The sequence below is a fragment of the Parathielavia appendiculata genome, assembly GCF_033297405.1.
Source record: "Parathielavia appendiculata strain CBS 731.68 unplaced genomic scaffold N657scaffold_6, whole genome shotgun sequence".
In the NCBI taxonomy this organism is placed as follows: Eukaryota; Fungi; Ascomycota; class Sordariomycetes; order Sordariales; family Chaetomiaceae; genus Parathielavia; species Parathielavia appendiculata.
The window spans coordinates 1,647,135-1,664,520 of NW_026944225.1; the positions used below are offsets into that span (position 1 = coordinate 1,647,135).

General features: G+C 55.6%; 9 protein-coding genes across 9 annotated transcripts; 3 read left to right on the plus strand and 6 right to left on the minus strand.

Moving 5' to 3' along the window:
- Positions 1–155: 155 nt before the first annotated feature.
- N657DRAFT_573151 (uncharacterized protein) lies at positions 156–914 on the minus strand (the record flags this gene model as incomplete). Its single annotated transcript, XM_062788943.1, has 5 exons — positions 156–307; positions 377–537; positions 659–690; positions 744–766; positions 830–914. The coding sequence occupies 5 exons, from the start codon at positions 912–914 to the stop codon at positions 156–158; spliced, it is 453 nt and encodes a 150-aa protein (XP_062647808.1).
- A 279-nt stretch (positions 915–1,193) lies between these two features.
- Positions 1,194–3,079, plus strand: N657DRAFT_619395 (60S ribosomal protein L7). Its single transcript, XM_062790564.1, has 4 exons — positions 1,194–1,248; positions 1,791–1,902; positions 2,084–2,250; positions 2,302–3,079. The coding sequence occupies exons 1-4, from the start codon at positions 1,235–1,237 to the stop codon at positions 2,759–2,761; spliced, it is 753 nt and encodes a 250-aa protein (XP_062647809.1). The 5' UTR covers positions 1,194–1,234; the 3' UTR covers positions 2,762–3,079.
- Positions 2,926–4,114, minus strand: N657DRAFT_439652 (uncharacterized protein). The gene is made up of 2 exons (XM_062787375.1): positions 3,586–4,114; positions 2,926–3,513 (listed from the first exon to the last, which is right to left on the minus strand). The coding sequence occupies exons 1-2, from the start codon at positions 4,003–4,005 to the stop codon at positions 3,091–3,093; spliced, it is 843 nt and encodes a 280-aa protein (XP_062647810.1). The 5' UTR covers positions 4,006–4,114; the 3' UTR covers positions 2,926–3,090.
- A 392-nt stretch (positions 4,115–4,506) lies between these two features.
- Positions 4,507–6,344, minus strand: N657DRAFT_440038 (uncharacterized protein). The gene is made up of 5 exons (XM_062787376.1): positions 6,026–6,344; positions 5,718–5,973; positions 4,908–5,662; positions 4,757–4,841; positions 4,507–4,704 (listed from the first exon to the last, which is right to left on the minus strand). Exons 1-5 carry the CDS (start codon positions 6,182–6,184, stop codon positions 4,538–4,540), a joined length of 1,422 nt encoding a protein of 473 aa, XP_062647811.1. The 5' UTR covers positions 6,185–6,344; the 3' UTR covers positions 4,507–4,537.
- Positions 6,345–7,077: 733 nt separating this feature from the next.
- N657DRAFT_440181 (uncharacterized protein) lies at positions 7,078–7,963 on the minus strand. Its single transcript, XM_062787377.1, has 2 exons — positions 7,480–7,963; positions 7,078–7,412 (listed from the first exon to the last, which is right to left on the minus strand). Exons 1-2 carry the CDS (start codon positions 7,818–7,820, stop codon positions 7,313–7,315), a joined length of 441 nt encoding a protein of 146 aa, XP_062647812.1. The 5' UTR covers positions 7,821–7,963; the 3' UTR covers positions 7,078–7,312.
- N657DRAFT_573614 (ribosomal protein S19e) lies at positions 7,853–8,724 on the plus strand (the record flags this gene model as incomplete). Its single annotated transcript, XM_062788983.1, has 5 exons — positions 7,853–7,885; positions 8,113–8,128; positions 8,183–8,230; positions 8,309–8,614; positions 8,669–8,724. The coding sequence occupies 5 exons, from the start codon at positions 7,853–7,855 to the stop codon at positions 8,722–8,724; spliced, it is 459 nt and encodes a 152-aa protein (XP_062647813.1).
- A 1,488-nt stretch (positions 8,725–10,212) lies between these two features.
- N657DRAFT_572866 (uncharacterized protein) lies at positions 10,213–11,290 on the plus strand (the record flags this gene model as incomplete). The annotated part of the gene is made up of 3 exons (XM_062788915.1): positions 10,213–10,616; positions 10,709–11,048; positions 11,105–11,290. 3 exons carry the CDS (start codon positions 10,213–10,215, stop codon positions 11,288–11,290), a joined length of 930 nt encoding a protein of 309 aa, XP_062647814.1.
- Positions 11,291–13,393: 2,103 nt separating this feature from the next.
- Positions 13,394–14,545, minus strand: N657DRAFT_634190 (ZIP zinc/iron transport family; the record flags this gene model as incomplete). Its single annotated transcript, XM_062791257.1, has 1 exon — positions 13,394–14,545. The coding sequence occupies one exon, from the start codon at positions 14,543–14,545 to the stop codon at positions 13,394–13,396; it is 1,152 nt and encodes a 383-aa protein (XP_062647815.1).
- Positions 14,546–15,681: 1,136 nt separating this feature from the next.
- N657DRAFT_573449 (uncharacterized protein) lies at positions 15,682–17,128 on the minus strand (the record flags this gene model as incomplete). Its single annotated transcript, XM_062788969.1, has 2 exons — positions 15,682–16,955; positions 17,032–17,128. The coding sequence occupies 2 exons, from the start codon at positions 17,126–17,128 to the stop codon at positions 15,682–15,684; spliced, it is 1,371 nt and encodes a 456-aa protein (XP_062647816.1).
- Between the last annotated feature and the right edge of the window lie 258 nt (positions 17,129–17,386).

Below are 17,386 nucleotides of genomic sequence, written 5' to 3' on the forward strand. Positions count from 1 at the left end.
GCAGGTGTGCCATAAGCAACATGTGACAAGCGCCAGCATATGGAGACCAGGCAATATCAGGCCGTTCCCCTCGTATTTGTCAACGCCACAGCAAAACCCCAAACCAGAATCGAATGCTTTCCAGAAAGCCAACCACCACTCGCCTCGGTAGCTGTTTAGAGACGACGACCACGGCGACCACCCTTGCGGCGGGTCGAGTCGGACGGCGTGGGGGTGACGTCCTCAATGCGGCCAATCTTCATGCCGGAACGGGCAAGAGCGCGGAGAGCAGACTGGGCGCCAGGGCCGGGGGTCTTGGTGCCGTTGCCTGTCGGAGCCGTAAAGTTAGCAATCGGTCACTCAGCCGAGTAGAAGACAAGCCTTGTGTAAAACATACCACCGGTGGCACGAATCTTGATGTGAAGGGCAGTAATGCCGAGCTCCTTGCAGCGGGCCGCGACGTCCTGAGCAGCCAACATGGCGGCATAGGGGGACGACTCGTCACGGTCGGCCTTGACCTTCATACCACCAGTCACACGGCAGATGGTTTCACGGCCGCTGGAATCACCCAGAACGTCAGCCTCAGAACCATGGATGTCGAGATCCTATGCGGGATTGCAGAGTCGCCCATGGCTCCTCTTTCCCTCCGTATGGGAGAGTGCTTCAGCGGTGTACGAACCTGAGATCGGTGACGTGGACGAAGGTGTCGTTCTTAACGCAATTAGCTATTGTCACAAACTGACCCGGGCGAGGGAAATGCTTACGAAGCTGGCGAAGATACGGGCAACTGTGATTCAACAGCCTGTTAGCGACAATCCCCACGACCAGAGAGGGAAGCAAGGTCACCTACCGCCAAAGACGAGCTCACCCTCCCTGATCTGGGGGCCCAAGGAGATGTTCTCCTGGGGAGCACGAGGAGCCTTCTTGGGGGGCATCTTGACTGTGATCTGGTGGTTTGAGAGTTGGCGGTTGTTGTTCTTGCGGATACACCAGTCGACAGTGACTTCGGCGGAATTTTGACGAGTGCGGTGATGAATGCCCTGTTGAGGCTGGCGGTGAGGGGCTGCAGAAAGCGGGGATCTCAGCGAAAATTGAAAATTCCAGGCTCAAGCCCTAAGTGCCTTCGTACCGAGGACCCACCTTGACTTAATCCCTCGAGCTTTTCTCGTGCCCACCAGCCGATTTTCTTTTCCCCGATCCTCAACCAAGCAGACGACAACCTCAGCGACGCCGAAGTGGTCGACAATCCGACAAGATGGCTGCCACCACGTATGCCTCACCCCATATTCTTTCCTTCAAATCCTGAACGGTACCGTCGCGTGTCGCTTGACGAGATTCTGCAGATTGGCGTGATCCTCTCAACTGGATGCTTTTCTCGGCTTCCGCACTGGATCCGGGCATCGCTCCAGCTCGATCCCTCTCACGATTCTCCCTCTTTCCTTCAGGCCATTGGGCTTGCAGACTGAGAGATGTGTCGCGGGGTGTTGGGGCTGAAGGTTCTTCCTTCTCCCTTGAATTCAGTGCCGCTTGGTTCTCCCGGTCTTGGTCAAGAGGCTACCTCTTGAGCTGATGGCCTCGGTCACCAACGCGAGCAATAATCTCTTGGACCTGTCCAAGGTGTTGACGGATGGTAACGCTCTAGAGACCATGAGGTGGCCAGGAATGGTGCGCTCGTCTCGGGAGCATTCCATCTGTCAACGCTCGACAATCGAGTCAGCCACGAGAGAATGTCGCACTTGAGCAGCAATTCTCCACCGGCGCTCTACCACATACCGCGGTATGTCGGATCACGTACTAATCTGAACGCGCAGGTCCGTCCCGACCCAGAATGATGTTCTCGTTCCCGAGACTCTCCTGAAGAAGCGCAAGTCGCAGGAGAAGGCCCGCGCTGAGCGCGCCGCTGAGCAGGAGAAGCGGAAGAAGGTCGGTGTTCCTTTGTCTATCCGCCTTCCTGCACGACATGATGCACAATACACCTAGCGACTAGACCCAGGTCAATGCTGTTGCTAAACTTATACCATCTTTCGGGTCTGATCGAACTTCGCGGGAACCACTTTGCGGTCACTCAGGACATGGCCAGAGCTTGTGCTGACAATACTGGCAGGCCAACAAGGAGAAGCGCGGCGTCATCTTCAAGCGTGCTGAGAAGTACGTTAAGGAGTACCGCGATGCCGAGCGGGAGAAGATCCGCCTTGCCCGCGTTGCCAAGCAGGACGGCTCCTTCTACATCCCTGCTGAGGCCAAGCTGATCTTCGTCATCCGCATCAAGGGGTAGGCTGATTATCTCTTCTCGCCGGGTTTCAATGACTGACAATTTGTCAGTATCAACAAGATCCCCCCCAAGCCGCGCAAGATCCTCCAGCTTCTCCGCCTTCTTCAGATCAACAACGGTGTCTTCGTCCGCGTCACCAAGGCCACAGCCGAGATGATCAAGGTCGTCGAGCCCTGGGTTGCCTATGGCTACCCCAACCTGAAGAGCGTCAAGGAGCTCATCTACAAGCGCGGTTATGGTAAGGTGAACGGCCAGCGCATCGCCCTCACCGACAACGCCATCATCGAGGAGAACCTTGGCAAGTACGGCATCATCTGCATGGAGGATCTCATCCACGAGATTTACACCGTCGGCCCCAACTTCAAGCAGGCCTCCAACTTCCTGTGGCCCTTCAAGCTCAGCAACCCCAACGGCGGCTTCCGCCCCCGCAAGTTCAAGCACTTCATTGAGGGTGGTGACCTTGGCAACCGGGAGGAGCACATCAACGCCCTGATCCGGCAGATGAACTAAAAAAGCTTGCTTTGGGTTTGCGAGGTTTGTCTCTCGGTCATAGGAACTGGCATGGGTACTCGGCGTTTGACGTGAAAGCCAGGGTGGCTCACAGGGAATGAATTAAAGACGATCTTGTTCTTGCGCGTCACAACTGATTCAGCCCTAGGACATGTGACCTAGCCTGTTCCCTGTTGGCCAGGGTAGGGCCCAATGCTACAGAGTTGCGCATGTTTTAGCCCGACTATGCTGTTGCCTGTCATGTCTTCTCGTGTCTATGTCTCCAGTAGTGTACAACAGTCTATCTAAAATGCAGACCGCTGTCAACCCGTCCCAATCAATGCCCAACATCATATCTTGATGTCAAAGCTCGTGCCACATCCACAACTACTTGTTGCCAAGGGATTGTCCACGATCTTGAACTGCGACCCAATGAGTTCCACGGTGAAATCGACCTTGCTTCCCTTCAATAATTCCAGCGATGGCTGGTCCAGAATGATCTTGGGCGCTCCTGTCAAGTCCGCTGGTGGTGAGGAGCTGTCCTCCTCAGCAGTGTACGTGAATACGGTGTCGTCCTCGTGGATCGTGGCCGAGGCGTTGTCATCATCCTCTGCTGCCGCGGGGGTCGCCGGTGAGTCCTTCTTGGTGGGCAGAGCTGCGGGCAGGGTTACGAGCTTCATCAAGTATTGGAAGCCGTGGCAGCCGCCAGATTCAACTTGGATGCGAAGAGCGAGGTGCGGGTTGGAATCTCTGGTCATGATTTCGGTGAGGCGCTGGGAAGGTATGGGGGTTAGTTTTTGTTGTGGTGAGACAACGGTGGTGCATGGGGGCTAGAAAATGAATACCTTTGCTGCGCGAGGGGTGATCTCTAGCATCATCTCCTTGCCGCCGTCGTCTTTTTGTGGGTTGAAGATGGCGTGTGTCGCTCGCCAGGGCCTAGAGGTGCTGAATAGCCGGATGGGACGGCAGACAGGTATCGAACGGGCCTTTGTCTTCGTCGGATGGTGGATGTGTGGTGTCGCGCTTGCCCATTGTTTGTTGTTCAAGAATGTCGTTGGGGATGGGGCCGGATGGCGTGCCTCGGCGGGTCTTGTGGTCGACACAACACCGTAGGCGCGGACGGCGGGCGCGCCAGCTGCCAAACGACGGAAAGGCAGGAGGATATCCAAGATGGGAAGCCCGGTTGGATGGAGCTGTCGGCGCATGCTGAGCTGCACGAAGAGGCCGGCCGTGGTAGGCGCGTTGGAACAGCGTAGTCGCGACATGTGTGGTGCAGTGACCGGGTTGTGCGATGTGTACAGCGAAACCCGTATTTGTCAGTCGGGATGGCGGATCCGGGACCTCAATTGGATATCGAGCGGTTTTTGCGGTAAGCGTAAAATTTCGGCATGATGTCAGTTCCAAGGCCCTGGTAACTTACTGCAAGCGGCGGGCAGGCTAAAGTGGGGCCGCATTCGAACCATACCTTACAGATGGTTACCAGGCATCTTATCCGTAGAGTCTCGCCATCAGACGCACCTGGCTGTATTCCTGTCAATCAGCTATACCGCCTTTACTTTAGAGAGACAGCCCATCACGTCCATAAGCGAAGTACAGCTTGGAAGTATTTGGGCGTTGATGGAACAGAATCGACTATGCCATCTATTTCATACAGAAGTCAAACGGATGGGTACAATACACTTGAAACAGAATCGAATAAAAACATAGGCCTGGAGCGTCTCCAGGTCTGTCTTTGATGCCACCCCCTGAGCCCCCTAATTTGCAAGTCCAGGAGCATGGATACCGCCAACTTCCACTTCACTCGAAGATGGAAAACAGCTGAGAGCCATCGTCAGGGCACGAACCTGATTCGAGCCTGCCATTCCCAGGCAGGATGCAGGTCCGATTGTTCTCGTTTCCTGGCGCAAACGCGAAGCTTGTCTGTCCGATGAAGGGGAACAACTGATTGCCATCCGTCTCACCATCTTCCGACTCGTTAGCAGTCGAAGAAATAAAGCTAAGGGTAGAGGCGCTTACCGCCATCAGCACGCCCGCCACAAGAGAACAAGGTGACGGTATCGCCCGCTTGACGTCTCCCATCGAAGCTGATGCAGCCCTGGGTCTGTGAGCGGAACAGGTTAGCCCGGCACTGTCTCCCAAGAAAGCGCCTTCATGCCGGCACACGTACCAATGCGCTAACAACCAAGGCCGCGGGGCGATTCGGATTCGGCTTGTTGTGCTTGCCCTCGGTGATGACATCCCATTTCTCGTTGGGGGAGCCAGAGCAGTCCACCAGGGAGATCGGGATCAGATTCTGGCGGAAGTCACCTGCTGTCGGGTCAACGAAGAGGCATTGGCCGTTCGGTGCGCGGATGGAGACGCCGCTGAAGGCTCGCGTGGCTGTCTCGTCTCGCTCGTGCGACTCGGCCGCTGCCGTGGGCTGCAGCGTGCCGCCGGCCCGAGACACGGGTACCGGATCGGTGGGGTTCACTGTTGGGATACCGCCCGTCCCAGCTCCGCCTTCGGCACCTCCATTCCCGTCTGCGGGGGTGATGCCTGTCGTTTGCGCCGCAGCGGCAGTCGATGTCTGTTTTGCTGTGCTGCCCTCACTTTGGGTGGGCGCAACGGTTATCGTACGTGTAGAGGGGGTGCAGCTCGAGGCTGACCTCCTTGCATTGATAATATTGCCACCGTTGTTGCCGGCACAGTTGTTGTTGTTGCCGCCATTGTTGTTGTTGTTGCCGCCGTTGTTGTTGTTACCACCCCCTGCTGCGGCGTCCCCGAAACTGAAGGATTGATTGGCATCACCGTCGTTGCAGTTGGCGACGTCAATGACATTGCCTTTGACAACAAGACAAGATCCCGCCTGGTTCTTGGGCTGGAAAGAGAGTGGGCCAGCACCACCGTCGAAGGCGAAGAGCTGGGAGTTGGTTATCTCCCCGCCTTGAGAAACTGTCAGCCAAAAGAAGTCTACAAAGTGCGTTAGGAAATCCCTTACCTCCGTCTGCTCGGCCGCCGCAAGAAAAGAGCAAAACCTGGTTCCCTCCCCGGCGACGCGGATCAAAGTTGAAACAGGCCTGGGTCAAGGTGCTGACAATAAGCATTACATTGTCGCCTTCAATGTGCTTGCCTGCGGTGACGATGTCCCAGCCTTGTCCATCGGTCGACCCGCAGTCAGCGACCTGAATTGGAGTCAAGTTGGCGCGAAAGTCGCCCGAGAGCTTGTCAACAAAAAGGCATTTGCCGTCCGACGTCTATGCCCATTGTCAGCCAAGGTCGGCTACAGCTTCATGTTGAAATACTTACCTTGATCTGGACGTTAGAGAATGCCCGAGTGGCCGTGCCATCTCGCTGATGGGCTTCTGCAGTGGCTTCTTCATTCAATGAATCCACGGCTCGAGAACGGAGGGGAGTGGCACCAGCCAAGGCGGCCAAGGCGAGCAGTGAAGAGAGGGTAGAGACCATGTCGCAAGGGAGAGAACGTGTGGTCAAGGGGTGCTCCAGAGGCCAAGAAGGGAATAGAGTCCCGCACAGCAGGCTGGTCAAGAAACGAAAGGAAAGTAGAAAGGTAAGGAACGACGCTATTCACAGATAGCACGCCAGCAGAGCAACTCAAAGAAAGACTGGTGTGGAAAAGGCAAAACAAGGGAGCGGGCCGATGGGACTACTTATCCCCACGATAGCTTCATCCTGCGAGCAGATTAAGCGCTGGCTCAGGAGTCAGCTTGCTCACTGAAAGGCCCAACGGATCATGGCATCTCTCGCCCAAGGGTCAGCGAGAATCCTTAGTCTTCGCAGTGGGGTTTCATGGCGCCGTTGACGTGCAGGCCCAAAGTCGTGCGGGCAGTGTAAGGAGTATTGCAACTGGAGTATTGTACACTAGGTCGAGCAACACTGGTCCGCATGGTAGAGCTCGGAGAGAAGTCCCTTGGTGATTGCTGGAGGTATCTAATTACCTTTCCACTCGGCATGGCCACGGGGTCAGCGGCAGTGTGGAGGGCGGTTGATTGACGACGAAGAAACCACTCTGTTGGAGCAGCAAGGGGGGCAGCATCCCTGTGGCACATCGCGGAATCCTATCCAGCGCCAAACATGCTGCTTATTATTTAACTTTATTGGGCTTTAGCAGCGGTTGCAGAGAGGAGACTGGGATGGTGAAACGGTACCTGTCACAGGCGGCGCCAAGGCCGGGGGACCAGGCCGCACCACTCGTTTTGGGACGCGCAGAACAGACGACAGGCACAGCGGTTGTCTCATGTTTGGCATCTCGGAACAAGGGGCATGCATTTTTCTGCATCGATGAACCCCTTGTCGTGTTTCCACGGCGTGTGCTGTCCGTACTCTGTGTACCGACAACACCGAGCAGGGCATCTAGGGACCGCAATGGTCTGCTGCCGTTGGTCCAGGGCTGTCCAGCGGATGGGCCCAGCTCCTCAGTACGATTACTCCTTGAATAATGTCGTGTTCATCCTCGGCTCTGGTGCTAAGCGCAATCTCAGTTTCAATCCATCTTTGTTCGGCTGCATGGCTCTTCAATGCTGTTCCCTGGTAGGAGACCTGGATTGCATTGGATGTTTCTTTGCAAAGTGAGGCTTAATGTTTCTCCGTAAGGTAGAAACAAACAGACTTCCAGCAACCCGGAACGCTAGGCCCTTGTTGCAGCCGGTCTTGCTGATCTCTATGCTTTGAGAAGCTGAGGAGATGGGTCAGCTTACCGGTCCAGTAGTAATTCTGGAACAGGCTACGGTCTCCCTTCGAACCTGAAGTCAACTTTGATGAAAGGAAGCCAGGCTTCGAGCCAGCCGTGCTCACAACCTGTGGATGGTGCATGTATCCGCTTGACTCCAATTCGTTGAATCGCCTCCATCACCAAAGTCTGAACCGCTGAAAGTGCACTGGCCAGTGACGAACAAGTTGCAAGAGCTGAAGGGATAGGGTTCCTTCGCTTTCTGCTACGCAGGGCTTGGAGCCCTAAGCCGCCAGGACGTGCCAAGACCCGGCCTAGCTCCCCACTCGAAATTTTGCGGACGTCCTCCAATTCGGCTCGGCTTATCCCACATCGACGATAACTCGCACCATCACGAACGAACAATCCCACCATCTCCGCCCAGATCCCATTCAACAATCGCCAAAATGCCTGGAGGTGTCACCGTTCGCGATGTCGATGTAAGTCACTGCAGTTCTCCGCCATAGAATGGCCTCTGCGACCCAGAGCCAACCTATCTTTCGCTGTTCGGGACGCCACAAGTCCTCCCGCGAGGGTCGCACTGGCCGACGGTGATGGGCTGCTGGCCATCACAGCAGCAACCTGGAAGATCAAGGGAGCAGGCGTGAGGGGGTCGAAAGATCTCTGAAGACGGAATTTTGCTAATCATGTTGCTGCCATCCTAAAGGCTCACAAGTTTGTCGGTAGGTTGTGTCTCGGGCGCCTGACTTCTCTTGTGCAAAGCTAACGCCTCATAGCGGCTTACGCGGCTTTCTTGAAGCGCCAGGGCAAGCTCCCTGTGCCCGGTTAGTCCCACCCTCCAATACCGACCGCCCGACATACCTCGATCAAGCAAACCGCATCTGACACGAACTTCATTGCAGGTTGGGTCGATACCGTCAAGACCGGTGCCGCCAAGGAGATGCCTCCTCAGGATATCGACTGGTACTACGTTCGCGCTGCCTCCGTCGCCCGCCACGTCTACCTGAGGAAGACCGTCGGTGTTGGCCGTCTCCGCAAGGTCCATGGCAGTGCCAAGAACCGCGGCACTCGGCCCTCCAAGCACGTTGATGCCAGCGGCAGCGTCGACCGCAAGATCATGCAGTCCCTCGAGAAGATCCAGGTCCTGGAGCAGGATGAAGAGAAGGGTGGCCGCCGCATCACCCAGCAGGGTCAGCGTGATTTGGACCGTAAGTTCTTTCGGATCGGTAATGGTGGAACTCGGTTCTGACAGGGATACACAGGGATCGCCCAAACTGTTGCCGAGGCTGATGAGGAGGAGGAGGAGGATGAGGAGTAAACGAAACACTCTGGTTGAGTGTTCTGCATTCCCCGGTTCTTGAATGAGGTCGGGGCGCGCCGGGCGGACATCGCAGTTGATTCTACTGCGTGGGTTGGGTCTGGTCATGATTCCCGGTAGCATCTGGTTTCGGCGTCAATAATGGGATTGCTGGCTTGCTTGATCACATGAGCCTGGCCTGGTTACCTGACAGTCATTGCCTAAACTCTATGCTGGGTCTCGCTCGCAAAACTGGCGGTTCTGGCTGCTGCTAATTTCTCGCATTCGCCCAATCGCGCAACGCGTCAACTGCTTCCTCAACTCAACTTGACGGCTATTGCGGTTCGTTTCTTCCACATCATGGAAATTTCCTCCTCGCGCTCTCTTTTCCAACATTCCCTTCACTGTCGCGTCCTCTCACTCTCACCTCCAACTCTCGCCTCCTCCAACTCTCACCTCAAACTCTCACCTCCAACTCTCACCTCCAACTCTCAGTCATCCTGCGACCTTTTCCTCTCTCCCTCTCGTACCGTCACTTTTCTCTCACGCTCCCTCTTATCTTTCACTCTCTCTCTCTACACACACACAATTTCCTCTCTCGCGCATACACTTCCCTTATCTTTCTTCCCGTCCCTTCCTTGAGAATCACCACTTCTACCCGTAGCCGGAAACTGCTTCCTTTCCTGACGTGCAATCACTAGCGCATCCCGACTCGAGTGGGAACACAGAGTCTTTACCGGGCGTGAAATCCTTCTTTGGTTACCGTTTCAGAGAAACGATTTCTGGATCTTGATGCCATTCCTTTGGTTTTTGAAGTTTGCCGACTCGGTACGATCACTGAACACCACACGACTCCTGCTTTCTGCTTTGATACAGTGGGGGTCCAAAAGTCTGGCCCACCTCACACTAACTACTCCCAGCCACAAAATTTTTAGCATTATGACTAAGACATCTATGTCGAAATAACAGGCCACAGGCACAATTGCTGGCAATGCAGATACATATAGTTTGAAGCTTTGGTTCCGGCCTACGATATTTTGTACAACAACCCCTGGCTTCTTGACTGCGGCCAGCCGCCGGGGCATCGAGTTAATAAGCCGGTCGATCTGAGCCTGGTCGATGGCCCACCAACACTCCTTCAGACACCTAACGAATACAGCAATATCCAGTTGATTTTTCTTGAGCTCCCATATGTCAGGATATAGTTTTTTCATCTTCCGTTTCAACAGGGCCCAAATATGCTCAATTGGATTGAGATCTGGGCTGTGAGCTGGCCAGTCTTCAAGGACCTCGATTACATGGTTGAGGAGCCACTCTGTCGAAGACGCTGAAGTGTGTACCCGAGCATTGTCCTGCTGAAAATGCCTTGTGCCGTCATGAACAGGAAGGAGGCCTTGTCTCAGTGCTTGTTGATAGCTCCAAGAGCTGTAACCTCCTTTCTGAGGAGGTTGATAGTCACGTTCCATGACAACAATATCGGTCCTCCCTCCTTTCCATATACCAGCCCAAATGAACCGGTCTCGCGACGAGACTCTTGCGGCCATCGGGCTAAGCGAGTTACCGGTTGTCTCGGGCAATATCCGGCGAGTCCAAAGCCTTCTAGCCGAGAGAAAAGATGCGACTCTTCTTGAGGCTTGCGACGTCGATGGAAGCACGCCGCTCATGGCAGCTGTGCTCACTGGACGGCTGGCCATTTTCCGACTGCTACTTCAGAGCGGCGCTTCGCCTCAGGCGAAGGATCGTCGAGGGCGCTCAGCACTCGATTACTGCAGGGCGAGTCAATTCATTAAGAAGCTAGACCGGTATAAGAGTCTTGGGCTCTTATCCTCGTTGAGTAGGCAACACCGCTGCCAACACCACCGCCGGGCGCGGATTGGCAAGATACTCCGGCACCCTGTTGCTCTGGAGTCTTGGTTTGCGTTCCCGTTTCCTTTTTTTTTTTTTTCTTCTTTTTCTTCCATTCTTCAGGGAGCACCGAGTTGCTGACGTCACACTCATTGTTCAGTCGCCGAGGAGGGGCACATGAGTTCGGCCATACCACACTTCTCAAATATGGTCAAAAAGTCAAAAGTGCTGAAACCGGACATGCAGTTCGTGACCGGAACAAGGCGGAGACCACCTTTGGCTTCATCGCTTCCGCGACAAACCCAAAGGTGAGAATTGGCGCTACCAGCGGGTGGATGGCCAACCCGAAGAGGGACCCGAATGTCCTCGACAACGGGAAATACATCCACCTTGTCCACAAGTTTGGCCGCCTGCTGGAGTTTACGCTCATCTCCTCCTATCGAGACAAAAACGGGCAGGCCCTTCCCGAGGATATAGGGCGTTTTGTCGCTTGCCATGCGGTTAGTGGAACGGAACGATACATCTCTATTCTCCCGTAATGTTGAACATGGAACAGGAAAAAAAATTAGGTGTCTTCTGGATCATCGCCGCGTTGAAGGCGGTTCTTGGCACCACGGACTACACACGGATGGGCGACCTACGAAATGCCGCTGTCCCGGAACAATGGAAACGCGCGTGGATTCTGTTGGATCACAAACCATGCGACAATGTGAGTCCCGCCCATGTCTTCCAGGCAATGTAACTAACAGACTTGGACTCCAGTGTTGGGACTTCCTGGGCCGGATCAACGAGGTAACCGGAATCGCAATACACGTCGAACGGCGGCCCTTCTTTGTCAAGGGACAGCGTCAGGGCCCTGCTGGGTGCAAGAAGTGCCCATGCAAACGTTGCACTCGGGTATTTGGTGAACAACAGCGCAAGGAACCCAATGAGGAGCGTGATGACCAGGAGGCGGGAACGGATACAAAACCAGAAACCACAGAGGCTCACAACGGCGAACCCGTTTTGTTGCAAGACGATGACGATTGCGATGCTCAGACGCGACATACCTGGGAGAAGAACAAGACAAGGCCCGGTATGCAGCCAGCAACCGCGTCCAGCCCACCCCCAGTAATCTCGGATTTTGTCGATGTTATCTCGCCGTACTCACCTGTGGGGAGGATTGGAGAAGGTTTATATCGCCATCAACTGGCCGCCTCTATGGAAAGCCGCTCAAGCGGGCGCAGGTGCCCGTGAATTCGCAGACCCCGAGCTCAAGTTTTGAATTCTCCTGGCCTTCCCACGACAGCGTAACATCGCAGTCGCGGCCGACCCAAACATCAAATCACATTCAAGGTGAAGAGGAGGACGACGAAAGGAGGAGCGTCCCGGCTGTTGAACTCCAACCGGCCTTGATCTCAAGCCCAGGCTCACCTCACAGGGCCGCCTTGGAGGTCTGCGAGCCGGTCTCCACCATTGCAGGCCGTTCGGGCTTCTTCGAATCTTCACCAGCTTCGCGTCCATCGGTTGAGTTACACCTCTGCTCCATTCCCCGAGAAATTCGAGCCGAGGACGACCAGGTTTCTGTCTCCGACGTCTGCAGGCCTCATTCAGCCGCCGGTCAGCGCGAGATGGCGCCTAACTCATCCTCGGCCAGGGTACAAAAGAGAAAGGCCAAGAAACCGGGTAAGAAGATTCAGCAGGCGATCATAAATCTCAACTTGAGGCGTTTTGCGTACAGCGGGCGTGGCTCGCCTGCCGTCATCCCCCAGAAGAAGACCACCGACCACGGGCGTGGGAACAGCAGAGTCACCTTCAACAATAGGGTGGCGAAGGCCTCCAGCACGAGCACAACTCTTGCCCGGTTGAATAGAGTTGAGAAGCTCGCAGCCAGAAGCGTCTTTGCCCGGGAGTTCAAGCGCCTCCGAGGCCAACGGCTTGCAAATCCGTGAGGGGCAACAGCTGCTGTTGTCGCCCCTGATTCTCGGGTCCTCACAGGGGAATGAGACGACCGACCCCATTCGTCATGGTAACTTTGTCCTCGAAGAAGCGGCGCATGGTCCATGATGCTCCCTACCAGCCCGGGCAAGAACGCTGTCTCCTGATTCAGAGGATCAAATGGCACAATGGGCAAAGCCGGAAGCATTTGTTTCCGCTGTTTACATTACGGCCCCTCCGGACTCCCCCCAGAAATTCACCGTGGGACGGGATAAGCTCGTCACACCAAGCTGTTTGCTACTTTGCTTTCGCATCACAACTGCTTTCAAAAGGGAGCCACTGGGCCATTACCAGGCCATTCTTTTAGTTTCACGCCCCAAAGAGAATCGTTGGCGTTACTAAGCAGCCAAGTAAGGAGGGTGATTGGGTTACTGCGCGGGTCTTTTTGGTCCACCAAACTGGCTCGGTGGCACCCCTGGAGGTTAACTGAAGGAAGGGATGGATCTGCCATTGGGGCAATGCCAGTACCGGGTCATGGAGGGTATCAACTTATGGTTTCTTGCCATCATAAGACAGTTATTGCAGATGAATGCAGACATGTTTTTGATCTTGACTTCAAAACAAGAAAATGCTTGACGCGACCGCCAAATGTGTGAGATAAAAATGCCTGCTCTAGATATCAGGTAGCCATCACAGGAACACTGCCTCTCTATTATATTCCAGAACATGCGTTCTCCAGTGTTCCGAGCACATAGCCACCTCATTCCCATTCCTCCGGTCATTGCCAGTTTGAGCATATCATGGTTACATCACCTTGAAAGAGTGACCGCCCATGCCGGCAACAGCCCAGGGGTACAATACAATACATGTGGTATGTACACAAACAGTTTAACCATACAAACACCCCGTTACTCCGTAAATCGTCCTCTTAGGCCCAATTCGCCAGCATCGCCATCAACCCCACCCCGAGCGCAACACAGCCATACGCGGACAGCTGCATTCCCAAGCCCGCCTTCCGCATCTCCGGATTGAACATGAACTCATGCGCCACCAGCTCGACAAGCGCAGTATACATGAGAATGCCACCGCTAATGGCATCAAACACGCCGTTCACAACCCTGCTCGTGGCCGCCTCCAGCGCCAAGGACTGGCTCGCGACAAGCCCCATCCCAATGGCAAGGGGCGTGCTGACGGCGTACAACAATCCCAGCAGATACGGCGTCCACCGACGGGAGCCGGGGGGCCAGGTGGCCGTGCCGAGACGGGCGCCGAGACCGAGGCCTTCAAAGGTCTGGTGGAAGACCAGCACGACGAAGAGGATGATGAAGTTATCGGTAACGGCGAGTGTCAGACCGATAAATACGGAGTGGAAGATGACGCCGAACTCGAGGACGAAGATGGCTGTCATCTGCGCCGCGTAGTTGGCGTGCGCGTCGCCCTCGATGTGGTCCCGCTGGTGACCCAGGTGGTCCCCTCCACCGGGCGGGTAGCTGACGTCGTTTCCTGATACGGGCAGCTTGCTCTTGTCGAAGAAACCGGGCCCAGTCGCCTCCGTGTTGCCTTTAGCGGCTGTGGAGGTTTCGAAGGATTTGTCTGAGCCACCAGCTTCTGCATTCTGGGCCGAACGGTTGCCGGTCCCCTGACCGTGGTTGTGGGCGGAGCCAAAACCAAAGTCGAATTGCGAGACGATGATCTCCAGGAGGAACATGACCATGACTGTCATCAGACCAATGGCCATAGCCCAGTCATAGTCAGGCAAGATGTCTGCGAGGCACGGGTCGCGAAGGTTATCCGACGCCGGCGAGAGAAGATGCATCCAGGCCGTTGCCAGAATTACGCCGGTGCCAAAGTACTTGGCGATGAAGAAGCAAAGCTTCGGTATGCGCAATCTGGAGGTCCTTGCCAGAAAGACCGGTAAGAGAGCACCAATCGCAGAACCGGCGAAGATGACGAAGATGGAGCCGATACGTAGGCCCCAGTAGTTGGTACTCGCGGGCGAAATTTCGCACGCCGAAACGGCCGACGCCTCATTGCTCTCGTCTCGGCTGGCCAAAATGTGGTGGTGAAATGCCTGGTGCATCTCGGAAAGCGTCCTCGTGCCGGCGCAGGCGTTTCCTTGATGGTCCTCTCCTGAGAGGATGAAAGGGGTGAATCCAACGTTATGTGGGACGGTTCGGCGCGGCTGTCGGAGGGCAAGTTGAGCGCGGGGGTGAATGCAGAGGAGACCGCAGATCAATGGCCGATGCGTCTTCGAGAAAGAGAGCCAAGATAGTCAAGAGGGACTTGGCGATCTCCAAGAAACTTGGCGCAGACGGGTAGGGTTAGTTATAGGCAGCCAAGACGGGAATCGAAGAGGACGAGCATGTGGGCTGGTGTTGAGAAGATGGAGGCGAAGGGCCTGTAGTTCTGGAGGTGGGTGGTAGGTAATGGGAAGGGCGCCTTTGAGAACCTTGATGGCCAGAGCCTGAGGGGTTTTCAGCATGCTGCAACGAAGCAGTCATAGCAAGCATGTGCTGCAAGTATGAAGAGAGATACTCGAGGAGGAATTCGTTGTACAAGCCGAGGACCCAACTGCTCCTCGTCTTGGGATGCACCGTTGTATGTTGTGAACTGTGGAAGAAGCTCTTGGACGAGGGGCTGAGATGCTGGAACAACCTGAGGTTCAATTTGCACTGTTGGAACGGACTTTTCCAAACAGGCCCACCGAGACTGCGATTCGTCCGGGGAATAACGTGGGAGAAACGAACTAAGGGCTAAGCGACACGGGCGAGAACCTTGATGGCCGCCGCGGTCTTCCTCCGATGCAGCTGGAAAGAGCCGGTTTCCGGTGCCTGAAGTTGTTGGTTGGCCTTATCCGTACCCCATTGCCTCGACTGCGCTGCCAGACAATGGAGCTAACAGAATCCAAGGTCCATGTTCGAGTTGGGCCGGACAGTTTTCCATATTGCCTCGACATTGTCGTTCGAACTGACTAGGGCGCCCCATCGACGCCCCACGGCACCTGGCTATCAAGGTTCTCAGACAGAGCCCCACAACTGCCAGCCCAGAGCCCCTTGTTGTGCTGCGAAGAGCCATTTATTTCGTCTCGTTTGAAAGCGCACATTCGTTCGCATATCCAACAAGGTGGAAAGTCCCGTTTCAGAAAACCATCACTTCGCACTCGACCGAGCAAACAGGGGTCCTCCAAAATGCCACATAGGGCGCAAAATAGCGTGTCTAAGAGGAGTACTGAACCTCGAGACCAAGGCTTCGGAAGGGTTCGCCCAGCTTTCGCAAGTCGACACCGGTCCCAAGACTGAAGATGAGCGACTTGACCCGGCCCTCCCACAGCAGGCCAACGCGGAGATTCTGATCCAGTCGCGCCTTTAGAACGCCCCTATATTCTTCCATGTTCTCGGTGGCGGCAAGCGTGGCCTCCGTCTTCGGAGCTTTCGGCTCAGGCTTGGGATCGTCCAGTCGCCATTCCATCTTGGCCTGGAAACTCCTCTCGTTCCTTCTGGGCGGCTCAGGATCGCGCTCGGGTTGGTTGCTGGGAAGGGCGCCGAGCAAGAAACCAGCTGGTCTCCGGTTGCTCCACAGCTCCATCCCTACGGCCCACTCGCTCTCGTAGCTGTAGACGTTGAACTCCATCCTCGTGGCCAGCGAGCAATAATCCTTGGCCAGCACGGCATACGTGGCATTGATGTTCCCCATGAGCGGGTTGATGGTGAGCGTTGCCGTCAGCGGCGTGCCCCTGTGCGCCGGCAGCGTCGCGAAGCGGGCGCCCAGAGACATGCCACCGGACTTGTTGAGCGTTCCATAGTAGACCTCGCCGCCGGCGCTGAAGCGCCCGTAGATGCGCTCCCTCTCGCCACCCAACTGCACATTGCCGTTGTTCTGGGCGGAATTGGTTATGCTGGCCGGCGGCATCGCGGCGGACGAACAGTCTCCGCCGAAATTGTACAGGCCGCGGATGCCGAGGAGACCCCCGTCCGTCGACGCAAGACCTTCAACGCCGTATTTCCCTTTGTCATACTGCACAAGGCCCAGCAAGGTGCCGCCGTTTCGCAGGGAGCGTTCGCTGACGGCCGAGAGCTGGACCTGCAGGGCCGGGGTGAATCGCCGAACGACCAGGCCTTCGAGGAGAGACTGTGGCAGGTACAAGCGACCGTACAAGAGCGAGCTCCCGTTCTTTCCCAAGCTCCAACAGGCGGCACTGACGCTGCCATGACTCGGAGGTTCGGTCGTGGTTCCATCTTTTCCCGGTTGTCGCTGGCTGCTTTCACGAGAGCCAAGGTCATGGAGTCGGCGGTATGATCGCAGCAGGGCCGGCAGGGGTATCCGGTCCGATTGGGCAGCAATATCCGTCAGGGGAACGGTGCTGTGGAGGTATGAGATCGAGCCATCGACGATGCCGACACTGCCAAGCTGGTAGCTGGTCGCGAAGTGGGGTGTTGCGAGCGACGAGAGAGTCAAGCGAAGGCCTCGAGGGACGGGGAAGTCAATGAGCTCTGTTCTCGCCAGAATACCGTGGTCAGCAGTTAACGAAAACAAAGGGCAACAATATATTTCTGAGAGACGACCGACCTCTCGCAGTGGCATTCAGCTCCTTGTACGTGTTGTCGTCGTTCCACCCGGTTGCGCCGTAGAAGGCATTAGTGATGTGGTGCATGAACTCGCGCATCTTGTCCGTGACCTGCTTGCCGGCAGGGATGGCGCTTAATATTACCTCTGGTAAAACATTGGGAAACCTGCAGATTCAACTTCAAACGGAAAGTTTTGGCGTGGTTTGGCTATGCCTGTTGACAGTCCGAGTCGTGCTCAAGTCGCAGCAGCTGTCAATGACAGCCCTTACAATTGGGACGTCCATTCAAGCATTGTGGGATCCACTCTTGGCGAGCTCAGCCAAGCATTGGCATCAAGTTGGGTGATGCGGAGTCCA

What these genes read in the sequence shown, in the direction of transcription:
- N657DRAFT_619395 (XM_062790564.1), top strand. An exon ending in AGCAGGAGAAGCGGAAGAAG is followed by an intron (nt 1,903 to 2,083) that starts GTCGGTGTTCCT and finishes CAATACTGGCAG; the next exon opens with GCCAACAAGGAGAAGCGCGG. An exon ending in TTCGTCATCCGCATCAAGGG is followed by an intron (nt 2,251 to 2,301) that starts GTAGGCTGATTA and finishes ACAATTTGTCAG; the next exon opens with TATCAACAAGATCCCCCCCA.
- N657DRAFT_439652 (XM_062787375.1), bottom strand. Translation starts at nt 4,005, where the DNA reads ATGTCGCGACTACGCTGTTCCAACGCGCCTACCACGGCCGGCCTCTTC. An exon ending in TCACCCCTCGCGCAGCAAAG is followed by an intron (nt 3,514 to 3,585) that starts GTATTCATTTTC and finishes ATACCTTCCCAG; the next exon opens with CGCCTCACCGAAATCATGAC.
- N657DRAFT_440038 (XM_062787376.1), bottom strand. Translation starts at nt 6,184, where the DNA reads ATGGTCTCTACCCTCTCTTCACTGCTCGCCTTGGCCGCCTTGGCTGGT. An exon ending in TCTCTAACGTCCAGATCAAG is followed by an intron (nt 5,974 to 6,025) that starts GTAAGTATTTCA and finishes CAATGGGCATAG; the next exon opens with ACGTCGGACGGCAAATGCCT. An exon ending in CGGCGGCCGAGCAGACGGAG is followed by an intron (nt 5,663 to 5,717) that starts GTAAGGGATTTC and finishes CAGTTTCTCAAG; the next exon opens with GCGGGGAGATAACCAACTCC.
- N657DRAFT_440181 (XM_062787377.1), bottom strand. Translation starts at nt 7,820, where the DNA reads ATGGTGGGATTGTTCGTTCGTGATGGTGCGAGTTATCGTCGATGTGGG. An exon ending in TTCATCAAAGTTGACTTCAG is followed by an intron (nt 7,413 to 7,479) that starts GTTCGAAGGGAG and finishes CCATCTCCTCAG; the next exon opens with CTTCTCAAAGCATAGAGATC.